We start from the raw sequence: 12,109 nt of genomic DNA, 5'->3' as shown, positions 1-12,109 counted from the left end.
GCACATTGGAAGCGTGTATTCGTCGTCGCCATACTGGCGTATCACCCGGCGTGATAGTATGGGGTGCTATTGGTTACACGTCTCGGTCACCTCTTGTTCGCATTGACGGAACTTTGAACAGTGGACGTTACATTTCAGATGTGTTACGACCCGTGGCTCTACCCTTCATTCGCTCCCTGCGAAACCCTACATTTCAGCAGGTTAATGCACGACCGCATGTTGCAGGTCCTGTACGGGCCTTTCTGGATACAGAAAATGTTCGACTGCTGCCCTGGCCAGCACATTCTCCAGATCTCTCACCAATTGAAAACGTCTGGTCAATGGTGGCCGAGCAACTGCCTCGTCACAATACGTCAGTCATTACCCTTGATGAACTGTGGTATCGTTTTGAAGCCGCATGGGCAGCTGAACCTTTACACGGCATCCAAGCTCTGTTTGACTCAATGCCCAGGCGTATCAAGGCTGTTATTACGGTTGTTCTGGGTACTGATTTATCAGGATCTATGCACCCAAATTGCGTGAAAATGCAATCACACGTCAGTTCTAGTATAATATATTTGTTTAATGAATACCCGTTTATCATCTGCATTTCTTCTTGGTGTAGCAATTTTAATGGTCAGTAGTGTAGCTGAACTAAATTATTAGAGCTCGTCGGTAACATTTTTTTCCAGCTTAACATTTCATCGGTATGTACACGTCAATATTTGGGGCTTTCTAGCCTTGTGTGTGTTTTGTGAACCTTACCAGCGCCTTCTGCCGGAGAGCCACTCGCTGACCGCCTGGTGTTTCTGTGTGCCCGCGCAGAGCCGCCGCGCATGGAGAAGTCTCCGCTGCTGGCCAACGGGTACAACCAGCCGCCGACGCACCTCAACCACATGCAGTTCCTGCCGCTCAACCACCACCCCGCGGCGGCGCACACGGCCATCCTGTCGCCCGCGGGGATGCCGCACCACGGCATTCAGCGCGCCGACGGCTCCATCATCAAGGGCCAGCCCGCCATGCCCGGCATGGAGGCCATCGCCAGGTCAGTACGCCATCCCTGAGCCACTGTCTACTTGTGCGACTGGTTTCGAACATTGTACCTCATCATCAGGCAGTAATCGTGTAGACTTTTTTGTCCCTTTTTCTTTCTCTGCAAGCTCTCCAAGTTTTTAACAGGTGTTACAGGTGCCTAGTGTGGGCGCCTTTAGTGGTGTATGAAACGTCAATAAGTGCGTACAATTCGTTGAAGTGAACGAACTGCCTCGAAAGGCACTAAGCTGCCCGCGTCGGAAGTCTGTTGGTTGGGTTGCCTATCTGCATGCGCGTACTAATTCGATGCGACAGAACGGCGAGATGATTTCTCTACATGTTCCGACACGCTCGCCCCTTAATGCAGCTGCACCACAGTGCGTATTACGTATTGAGACTTGGAGAGACGCACTATCCACTGATATGTGTCATTTCTAAGGTTCCGTACCTCAACTGGTAATGGAAATGAGCGTTTGGCGTCATTGGCCGGGAGGCCCTTTACGGGGCAGGTCCGGCCGCCTTGGTGCAGGTCTTATTACATTCGACGCCACATTGGGCAACCTGCGCGCCGGATTGGGATGAAATGATGATGAAGACGACACAACACCCAGTCCCTGAGCGGAGAAAATCCCCGACCCAGCTGGGAATCGAACCCGGGCCCGTAGGACGGCAATCCATCACGCTGACCACTCAGCTATCGGGGCAGACGCCTCAACTGTTGAAAACGGAGCTTGTACAGGATCACATTGTTGTCTGTCTGTCTGTCCAACTGTTAAAACACTTTTTCTCGGGAACGGGTAGTCGTATCAAGTTGAAATTTGTGTCACATACTAAGGGATGCGTTTACTTGGCGGTGTAAAAAACTTAAGTTTCTAAGTTATTGGAATCAATAGATAAGGCCATTCGCGTAACATATTTTGATGCAAACTCAGTCATCAACACCTGTAGGGTAAATCGCTTTGGCCTAGAATCATAAAATTTGGCAAGAAGCAATGTTTCACAGTCCAAGTAAACGAAAAGTCGGAAAACTGGTAAGTTGTAATTGTCCCACATGTAAAGAAAAATGTTGTCTTATGTTATCTGACCGTCTGTCTGTCCACCCGTCTGTTAAGACACCTTTCTTTTCTGGAACGGGTAGATGTATCAAGTTGAAATCTACGTCACATACTAAGGTCTAATGGTCCCTTGGCGATGTAGTAAATGTAAGGTTCTAAGTTAATGCAATAAAAAGATATGGCGATGTATATCACATATTTTGATACTTGCAAACGCACCTATGAAAATCTATAGCGTACTGTCCGTCGACCAAAACTCATGAAATTCAGGAGGAAACACAGATTTATGGTACAAGTAAAGGAAAAAGGAAAATCCGAACATTACCAATTTGTATCACACAAAAAATATTTCTTTTGTCATTTGTTATTTGACATCAGTCTTAAAATTAAAACATTGCCGAAAGTCTTGGAATTCCCAGAACCGATATGTATCCAGTATAAATGTCGACAACAGGCAAGATTCGTCGAAATTTTCGATTGCCAGGGTGGATGAACTATCCATAAACGTAGTTAAGTTTGTCCGGAACGCTTGGTGAGTGAGTCCTAATCGCACTTATCTGGAATGTACGTCTTGTAGTTTCCTCGCAGTCTTCTTCTAAAGCCCCAGAAGTACATATGAATAACCTTGTTTTAATACTGTGTGTCGCACTGGGACTCGAACTCGGAATCTTCAGTTTAGCGGGCAGTGTCCATGGCCTGCCCTCACTTCATGCCTGAGCAACTCAGTCTTGTAAGAACAATGCTAGTGAAAAGCAAAGTTTGATTCCCACTCTGGCAGGCATGTTTTATCTGTCACGAAGTTTGAAAAGAGCGCTCATTCCGTTCCAGAGTGTAAGCTTCATTGTTTGTAAGAACTCTAAAACACAGTAAAGTTCCCCCGAGCTCGAAGATTAAGTACAGCCCGATTTTAGGCTCAGGACCATGGTACAGCCGCTGGTTGATGAAATATAATAATACATTATCAACAACCGTTATAGTTGCGTTGTTTTATTAGGCTAGTGAAGCAATATCAAAATAACGGCTGTTGGTACAGTATCATTACATAGCCCGAAGATTGGTTTGAACCACCATACTTTGCTACACCTGGTCCTGTTGTAGGCGGTATGCCGCTGCCTTCTTCCGATCTCTCAATTGACTTACCTAGCCAGTTTAATGCGGGCTCCGAACTGTGGTCCAAGTTGACATGCTTCGCATACGGTATATCTGTCATCGCTAGACGTGAAAAGGGTGATAAGTAACAGTTACAAATATTCTGATTCAAAACTTCCCCTTCAAAAATAAACCTGTTCAGTTTAGAGTCATTTAAAGAAACGCAGGACAGACTTGTGCAAGTTAACTAAGAACAACAGTTACTACCTGATGATGGAATACATTCTTCGAAACTGAAATAATATCTACAAGTGCATCATAGTCAAAGCCATAGGGTTCTAAAAATATGTAAATTTATCGTGATTCCAAGCAGGTGAGTTCGTCAAAATTGTGCAGTGTTTCGATGAGTGTCAATCACTCCTATCATCATCTGGTCTACGTTCTATGAGTGACACTCGTACAGTTGTCGCGCTGTTTCATTAAACTCACACAGCTGCGAATCCAGGACATTTTAGTTTGGTCAGTTCGCCGGAAAAGACAAAATAGAGGTGTAAAATATACTAATGTTGACGGAGAAGTTCACAGAATTTGCCGACTTCAGCTGCTGCTCTCGGACAGACACAAGACAGCAATAAACAGGAAATTGTATCCGCAACAGTTACCTTCGATAACAGAAATTGTCTGTCTCATGCACGTCAACAGTAAGTAGTTTTACCTGCTCCAACATATATATACGAAGACAGCGATGTCTTTGATTGTGTAACCGAATAAATGGTGATGTTTCTACCCTGAGACTCACTACATTTCGTTGGCTACATTACTGAGCGTTAACCTCTCTGTCCAGTTTCGCTCTGACTGCCTTGCCAGATTTTCTGGTAAAATATAGCAACGAGATAGCTTAGCAGGATAGTAACTGCATAATAACTAGCCAGCGCACTTCCACTGTTAGATTCAGGCAGTCTTATATGCAAAGTAAACATCTCGCATGGAGAAACAAAGCACACAACGAAAATGAATCATAAGAGTAACATTACTGGTAGAGTTTTTCACAGCTGTTTGTGGTACCCGACGTGAAAGATACTAGAACGTTATCCCAGCAGTGAACACAACGGAACGCGTGGCCAGTCTCATTCTCTCATTGGGTGTTGTTCTGATAGAAACTGTCAGTCACATTGTTCGTCTGAATCATATGTATATACTTTGAGAAGTTTCTCATGCCTCGATGTTTCTTTCACGTTACGATGGGCCGAAGATGGTGACACGCTAACCATTAAGTTACGGAGGCAGATAGGACCGTGATTATCCCAGACTAGTCGCAGTTTCACCTGTAATAGATCATGTGTCATGAAAATTCAGGGTATTTTAATCTACTGCATATAATTATGTAGCACGTTGTGCGTCACGAAATAGCTGCACCATAGATTTAAAAAAATCTTCGCATCACACACGTTGTTCGAATTTCGTGCTTGAAAAAGTGCAAGTGGGTCCCATGACACCGGTGTGCTACTCCTAACATTAGCGAACGCAAGGGACCTCTTTTAAGTGAGGCACGAACTGTCTGCGATGCAGAAAAATCTGTCGCCAAAGTATCGTCAAGCTGGAAAATTGTATTACGCTTAAACAACACACAATAATCTTATAGAAGGGATGTGCCAGATTTCGGTTTTCCTGGGGAGAGGAAGAAGCCCCGGAGAATAGCTCCCTTAAACCGCTGAGCACACAGTTGAATCAATAGGGCTTCACGGTAAGGGCCACGCGCCTTCTCTGCCATTGTTACGTAATTGACGAAGGAAACGAGTGAAGTCTCCAGCACAGACGAGAAGAATTTTCTGCCAAGGTACGACAGAAAATTAATCTACGCTATCTAGCGAAGCAGTGATTGGTTGAGAGCGTTCGTTAGTAATTTTGAAGTAGACATTGAACTTTGGCGTAAGGGAGAGCCCATTTAGTGAAGACAAGATTGGGTAATGATGATGCTGTTGAGAGCTTATGCCCCGAGCACAGTTAAAAAAAGAAGAGAAGCCCTGAGCAGCATCCATTTTTCAGCAAGTTGGCACGAGAGTTGAAGACTGTTAGTGGGAAACCGTTAGTTTGAGAACCCAGCTCAATTTTTTCCTGGAAAACATTTTCTAATTCGCACAGAAATACGTTCGGTATGTTCGATTGACTCGATTACCTCACTCGCTAAAATGAAACCAAATAACGACAGAAACTGTTCGTGTAAGAGGATTCAGGCTTTTTTACGTAATCTTGCCATCCTGAATGTTCCTTAAGTAATTCCACAAATAGAGAAGATGCTCTGTGGAAATATGCTCCAAAATATTTAGATTCCAACCCTTATCAAGAAACTTAATCAACAGCTAATGGATATTACGGAAGACAGAATGGGAAACAAAAACATGAGGAAGAACCTATAAATCATTCCTAATTTCCTTAATCCATGTTAACAGCTCCTTCTTCTTCGAGAAATTGGTGAATATTTTGTTTGGTTAGTCTATGTTTCGTTCATCCGGTATAGATGACCAACAAACGTGAGCCACCTGCAAGCCATGGCCTCCGAAATTCTTTCCAGTTTCTGGTAGACTGCTTTATACTTTCCATCCGTCTCCAGCTCGGAACTGCTCCTCCGACTTATATTAAATCGTCCTTCCAACACGTCTAGCTTTTTCAGGTTATGACTTACCATGAGACTCAAACAAAACATGTCCTTATTTGTATTCGTTCAATACCTCCTGTTAATTATATCTGGTGTACCCCCCCCCCCCCCCCCCCACACACACACACACACTTGAGTAATTTCTAGGATGAGTGTTTTTAATAGTGCTTTTCCTTTGTAGACTTGTTAGATTTTGCCAGTATCGCCCCAATAAATCGAAGTCTGTCACCTGCTTTAGCCTGTCACTCTATTTCATATTCCCACAGATCATTACACCGAGATATTTCTATGAGTCTACTATTTCCAGTTGTGATTCATTGATATACTGCTTTGGAGAGTTTTATTACGTGAACAATTTTATATTTCGTAACGTTTAAAGCAATTTACTAATGTTTGCGCCACTATGAAATCTTATCAAAATCTGACTGAATATTCGTGCAGCTTTTTTCAGACAGATAAGAGCACCACCTGCAAGAATTCCGTTATCGTTATTTGGTCTTCCAACTCATTCATATTTAAAATTACACTGTGGAGCACCTGAAGCTACTATTGCATCAGTCGATTTATTATTATTTTTATTTATTTATTCTTTCGGCATTTGCAAAGGCGATCACCACATAATGCATTAACTATATTATTCTTATAGCTCTGTACTGAGATGCAATATTCTTTACGTATGCTCTTATGACGCTATACAATACTACACTTATTAAATGAATGCATGATGTCTGCTCTTTCGGACATGCGTGGAAGAACAGACACCAGGCATTCGTATATTGGGTCGCCTCTATGGACAATGAATCCACCACCTTCAGTGTGGATGCACAATCGCGTTGGACCTCTTGCGGGAATCTCAAATGTAGCGAGCATGGAGGACATGAATGGAGACTGTGAAAAGAGGCTCTAGGTGCGAATGTGGTTCCGCTGGGAGGAGTGGCGAGATAGTCCGCGCAATGACGATAAACGGTGTGTGCGAGTGGCCCAGCGGATGCCGGCACGGTAGCTCAGCGTGTTGGGTCAGAGAGCTGGTTGGCCTCTGAAAAAAAAAAAAAAAAAACTGAGTGAAAGGATCAACAACGAACCTGAACCGATGTCATGTGACGTCCGCAGCGACCAAACACAACGATCAACAACGAACTAAATGAAAAAAAAGCGGCTAACGCACCTGCCTCGTAAGCAGGAGATCCCGGGTTCGAATCTCGGTCCAGCACATATTTTTACTCGCCACTGCTGATTCTGCATTAAGGCCCGATGCAGCTGATATCAATAGTTCCTTCGTTTCCCTTTCGCTTCTCCCTTCTCCACCTTCATTTTCCATAATTAAACATATTATTTAGCCACTCTGTGGCCTTGTCAGAGAGTCTGTTTATATCCTTCAGTACACTCCCCTTAGCCGTCTGCTTCACTCACAGAGTATGGTCCATTGACTGTATATCCTCGTACTCGTATTCAAGACTGTCTAATAGACCCCACTTCCTTACCTCTACCAGAACTAGTTCTGACACGAATCCAACGGTCTTCTTGTTGGGGTCCTGATACGTCGGTGACTTTACATCGAATGTAATAAGCTGTGCCCTTCCACCCCAGAAATCCTCAAGCAAGACACAGTATCGCTGTTCCAAGTTATGACATCGAAGAGCCTCGTTTAAGTGACTAACCTGCACGCAGTTGACAGTAGTTACCGTTGTCAAGGACAGGAATACTGCTCACGTGGAGGTCGAGCCATCAGTAGCGGGAGAGTCGACAGGTGTTCGGAGTCGGTGAGACCCCCTGGTCCTACAGGGTCAGAGGTCGCGACCCACTGCTACGACACCCGTGCAGACATCGCTCTACCGCCCCGAGGCGCCAGTCGTACGGCTTTAAGCTCGCAAATCCACTTAGCCCGCTTCCAGCAGACACTCGACAAAATTCTTTTGGCCTCCCCTGCCCCCCTCCACCATCTTAACTCAGTTAGACAATCGGCGTAGCCGGCGACGAGGACTCTTCCCGTGTCTACCTTTTCGCTCCCTCGCTGCTTGCGCCTCTTATCCAATTTCTGGGGCGCTGGCAGCTTTCCTCTGGACGCCCGGCCTCCTAAAGCTATCAAATTACCGTCGCGAGCTTCCGCTTCGGTATATCTGAGTCTGCTGTCACTCTCTCCTTGTGATTCACTGGGAACGGCACTTGGAAAAAAGAACTCCAGTTTCTTGGTCTGCATAGTAATACAGAAATCGTCCTTAATGAAGTTCCTGCTGTTACTGAAATCTCTTATTTTCTGTTCTTTCCCTTTTGCCTTCTACGTTGATGTCTGTCCGTGTTATCAAGGCGAACATTTCTTAAGTAACATAACTGCAGCAAGCCACACTTTTTGAATGAACAGTTTATTTCATCGTCAAGAGTTTCAGACCTAGACCAGTCGTCTGGGGGCAGCGAGGACTTCTGATAGAGATCTGATTCATGTATATGTGACATACCTAACCGTGAGACGGACTGAGCTGCAAGCGACATACCAGTATTGTACGAGAAATCCTTGATGGCCTCTGATGATGGGCCTAGACTCGAAACTCATTACAGTGAAATAAATCGTTCTTTCAAAAATTGTGGCTGTTTGCAGTTTTCTCCCTTGGCACAATCACCGAAAACAAACGGGCTGTTCAGATGCCATCGCGGATAAAATAATATCCACTTTTTTTCATTCAACGCTTTTCCGTCGTTCCAGATAGAGGAGCTATTAGTTCAGGCAACATTTCATATTATACTTGCAGACTGTTATTGTTTTTCGCAAGAATTACGTGCTTATTTTCAAATTCCTAGTATTGGAGCTCACGAGTTATTTTGAAACTGAGCCGAAAAGTACTTTAATCGGAGATGATCCTTGGTGTACACAGAATTTTAATGTTATGTTTTGAATTATGTTGAAATTGCTGCTTATCCAACTGTTCATTAAATACAGGTTCTTTTCCGTGTTTCTCCGTTGCTCTCGATCATGTTAGGAACGAACTTTGAAAACCATTCGCCACTTAGTGAGATTATACGTCATGCACTAGTAGCTAGTAAAGTGACGAGGGGAGTTCCACAGTTATAGTCCATGCAAATTGAGCTTCTTTCACACTTTATTGTCAATCTGAGCGAATGTCCTATTGCCTTTGACCGAGACGTCGACAAAACATTAACCAGTAATCTTCCTTCTACGAATCTTATTGGTGCCTCCCCATTTCTCGCTAACCTAACTTACTATAAGAAATTCGATTAGAAAAAGGTGTGATAGGCGATTGAATCTCAAAAATGGAGAGTGCATATGGTCTTACTAAAAACTTTTATACCAGACGGTGCATGTCCTGGCATTCCAAAATAAGGCGCTATAACACTGTGCTCAAAACAGAATGCCTGTACGCTAGTAAATGCCTGTCGATGAACAAGGAGATACCGGAAAGGAGAAACCTACAAAAGATCGCGGGTGCGATCCACACGGAGCCCTTCTGAAAATTTCGGAGCAACAAAGAAATCCACCAGAATGTGCGGAGGTCTCGGAGAGCAGGAAGAAAAGGAGGTTGATATTTCGTGGACATTTGTTGGGAGTGGATAGACTAACTAAACAAATATTGTATTACCTCTGGAACAAGAAGACCACGACAACGTGGATTAAAGAACCTCAGAAAGATCTGCAAAGGTTCAACACCCCGGAAGGCCTCATGTTAGAGTGAACATGTTTCGAAACTGACAAGAAAGTCTGAAAGGGTTAAAAATCGAAAGAGAAACTAGAGACTGGAAGGAAATGAACGGAAGAACAAAAGCAACAGCAAAACTACGTTATGAAGGAGTATTGGAGACAATGGGAGCTCCTGATAAGGAGGACAAAATGAAGTAGTAGCGCGATCCTAAGGTAACAATTCATCAATAAAAACTAAAGTAAAAAATTAAAAAAGTAAAAGAAGCAGAGCGAGATCCAGGGTACCCGAGGAGAAATGTTCAGTATTAAGGTTCAAAAATGGCTCTGAGCACTATGGGACTTAACTGCTGTGGTCATCAGTCCCCTAGAACTTAGAACTACTTAAACCTAACTAACCTAAGGACATCACACACATCCATGCCCGAGGCAGGATTCGAACCTGGGATCATAGCGGTCGCGCGGTTCCGGACTGTAACGCCTAGAACCGCTCGGCCACTCCGGCCGGCTCAGTATTAAGGGATGTGACGTGAATCACTTTAAGATGCATACCTGTAAGATGCAAACCTTAAGAGCTACTGTGAAACAAATCTCTTCTGCTGAAAGCTCTTTACTTTCCATGTTTTGTGAGGAACCAAAAAAAAAGGTCATTAAACATTGGTCTAACCTTCTTCAGAGCTAAGCGCACTTGTTCAGTAAAATGTACTTGTTTGACAGTAGCGAAGATGAACAAGTGCTCATAGCTCTTACGTTATCAATTTTATCAATTTTAGAGCCCATATTTTCTACACTTATATGTTTCGAATGGTAGTTCCTGTCATACCCCTGAATATCGACCATCTGGGCATCCCCTGTATAAGTGGAAAGCAACCACAGGTCTCATGGTTTCGTACAGTAAGAAGCGAGACGTCTAACGTCGTTTCTACGAGAAATGAATACATGATCGATCAGATCGGAACTCGCTAGAATACCCAGTGCATGAAGTATGCGTTTTCAGCCAAAGATCTAGAGGAGCAGCAGCTGTGTCTTTCTTCTCAGAACAGGCTCATTTTTTCACGTTCGTACCTTCAGCCACGTTATGACAAAGCCCGTTGTTAACAGAAGAAGAGAGAAAGAAAAAAATTCGGAGAGTCGCTGAGCGAGCTGTTGTCTGGGGTGTCGCAGAGGCTGACTGGCTAATTCTGTTTACCGGAGGAGGTAGCGACGGAAAGGCCGGCGCCTGATGAAGTGAGATTAACGCAACGGCCCCGAGCGCGCGTCTCGCATAGAAAGGCGCCAACTTACCATCTGGGGCGTTCTTCACGACTCGTCCGATTATGATTTATCTCGTGCGAGCGGCGAAAATACGCCGGGAGCGCGGAGGCGCAAAGAGCCAAACGTCTCCCACGAAGGGAATTTTTAGCGGGAAAACGTATTTTCTTTCGTGACGGAGGGGATTGTCTCGGAGACTGGCAAAGAGCTAAAGCAACGGTATCGCTGATGAACAGCCACAAAAGATGTCAAGTGTGTTGTGTGAGCAGCACGTAGAATCTGGAACCCGTTTCTCAAACACAGGGGCCATTAATTGTAAATTAATTGTTCGTACAGTGCTGTGACCTCATAGCTAATCGCTGCCGCCATCACGGGCAAAATATTCTAGGTTGCCAAACAGCTTAAGTTCAGTAGGTGATTCTGAGATCGAACGTTTCCACTGACCACGACGTCAGATATAGAAACAGGGATATCCAATGTTACTGAGCCTATCTCTACAACATTCTAGAAGCCTCCCGTGTACGTAGGCGTTCCGATTGCCGTTTGACAGCAAGGATATCATTACACTGGTGAGGAGTATAACCGTTATGATCGTGAAACGGCAGAAAAACCAGTTTATTGAATTTTCTAGATTTTCAGCAAAAAATTTCCCACGCTACGTGGCTGTCAATTTCACTTGTACGGTAGATACGACCCTGCTGCTCAAGGGATCTCAGTCACTGAACAGCTACATAGGTAAAAGTGGAAAGCGAAATTTATTACGTATACTGACCGTGCCTCCTATCTCCCAACAAAGTCACGGAAGACAAGCTCTAAGTGAGAAAAGAGGCACAGAGTGTGAGAACGACAATACAGGTTCAAAAATGGTTCAAATGGCTCTGAGCACTATGGGACTTAACTTCTGAGGCCATCAGTCCCCTAGAACTTAGAACTACTTAAACCCAACTAACCTAAGGACTTCACACACATCCATGCCCGAAGCAGGATTCGAACCTGCGACCGTAGCGGTCACGCGGCTCCAGACTGAAGCGCCTAGAACCGCTCGTCCACACCGGCTGGCGCTTGTGCTGCCGTAAACGACGGTACATAAGATTAGCTGGCCAGGTAGGAAATGTTGCCCGATCACCAACGACACCTTCCTAAATGTTAACGCTAGCGTGCCATGTCGATGGTACCACTTGGGTTCCCGTAAGCCCAAATGTGTGAGATGTGGATTTTCACAATACCATCACTAATCAGGCAAGTAGCAACACGTGCACGACTCTCTGTCAATCATTCCAATATTCTTTTGCGTGATATAATCACGCTGTCTCCCATGGGTAATGCCCACACATGAAGTGCATACGAGCCACTGTTTCGTTTGAGAAGTGTCTGGAGCCATGGCAACCAGTTCAGATACGA

The 12,109-nt window shown here is 44.5% G+C and overlaps 1 protein-coding gene across 1 annotated transcript in view; it reads left to right on the top strand.

Annotated features, from left to right (window-relative positions):
- The window catches only part of LOC124802982 (dachshund homolog 1), a 969,696-nt gene that overhangs the window by 475,922 nt on the left and 481,665 nt on the right, over window positions 1-12,109 (top strand). The window contains exon 4 of the mRNA XM_047264082.1: window positions 805-1,024. Within this exon, the coding sequence (XP_047120038.1) occupies window positions 805-1,024 (220 nt within the window). The remainder of the gene's footprint in view (window positions 1-804; window positions 1,025-12,109) is intronic.

This window comes from Schistocerca piceifrons, chromosome 6 (assembly GCF_021461385.2).
Source record: "Schistocerca piceifrons isolate TAMUIC-IGC-003096 chromosome 6, iqSchPice1.1, whole genome shotgun sequence".
Lineage (NCBI taxonomy): Eukaryota > Metazoa > Arthropoda > Insecta > Orthoptera > Acrididae > Schistocerca > Schistocerca piceifrons.
This window is presented reverse-complemented; position numbering and strand designations above follow the sequence as displayed.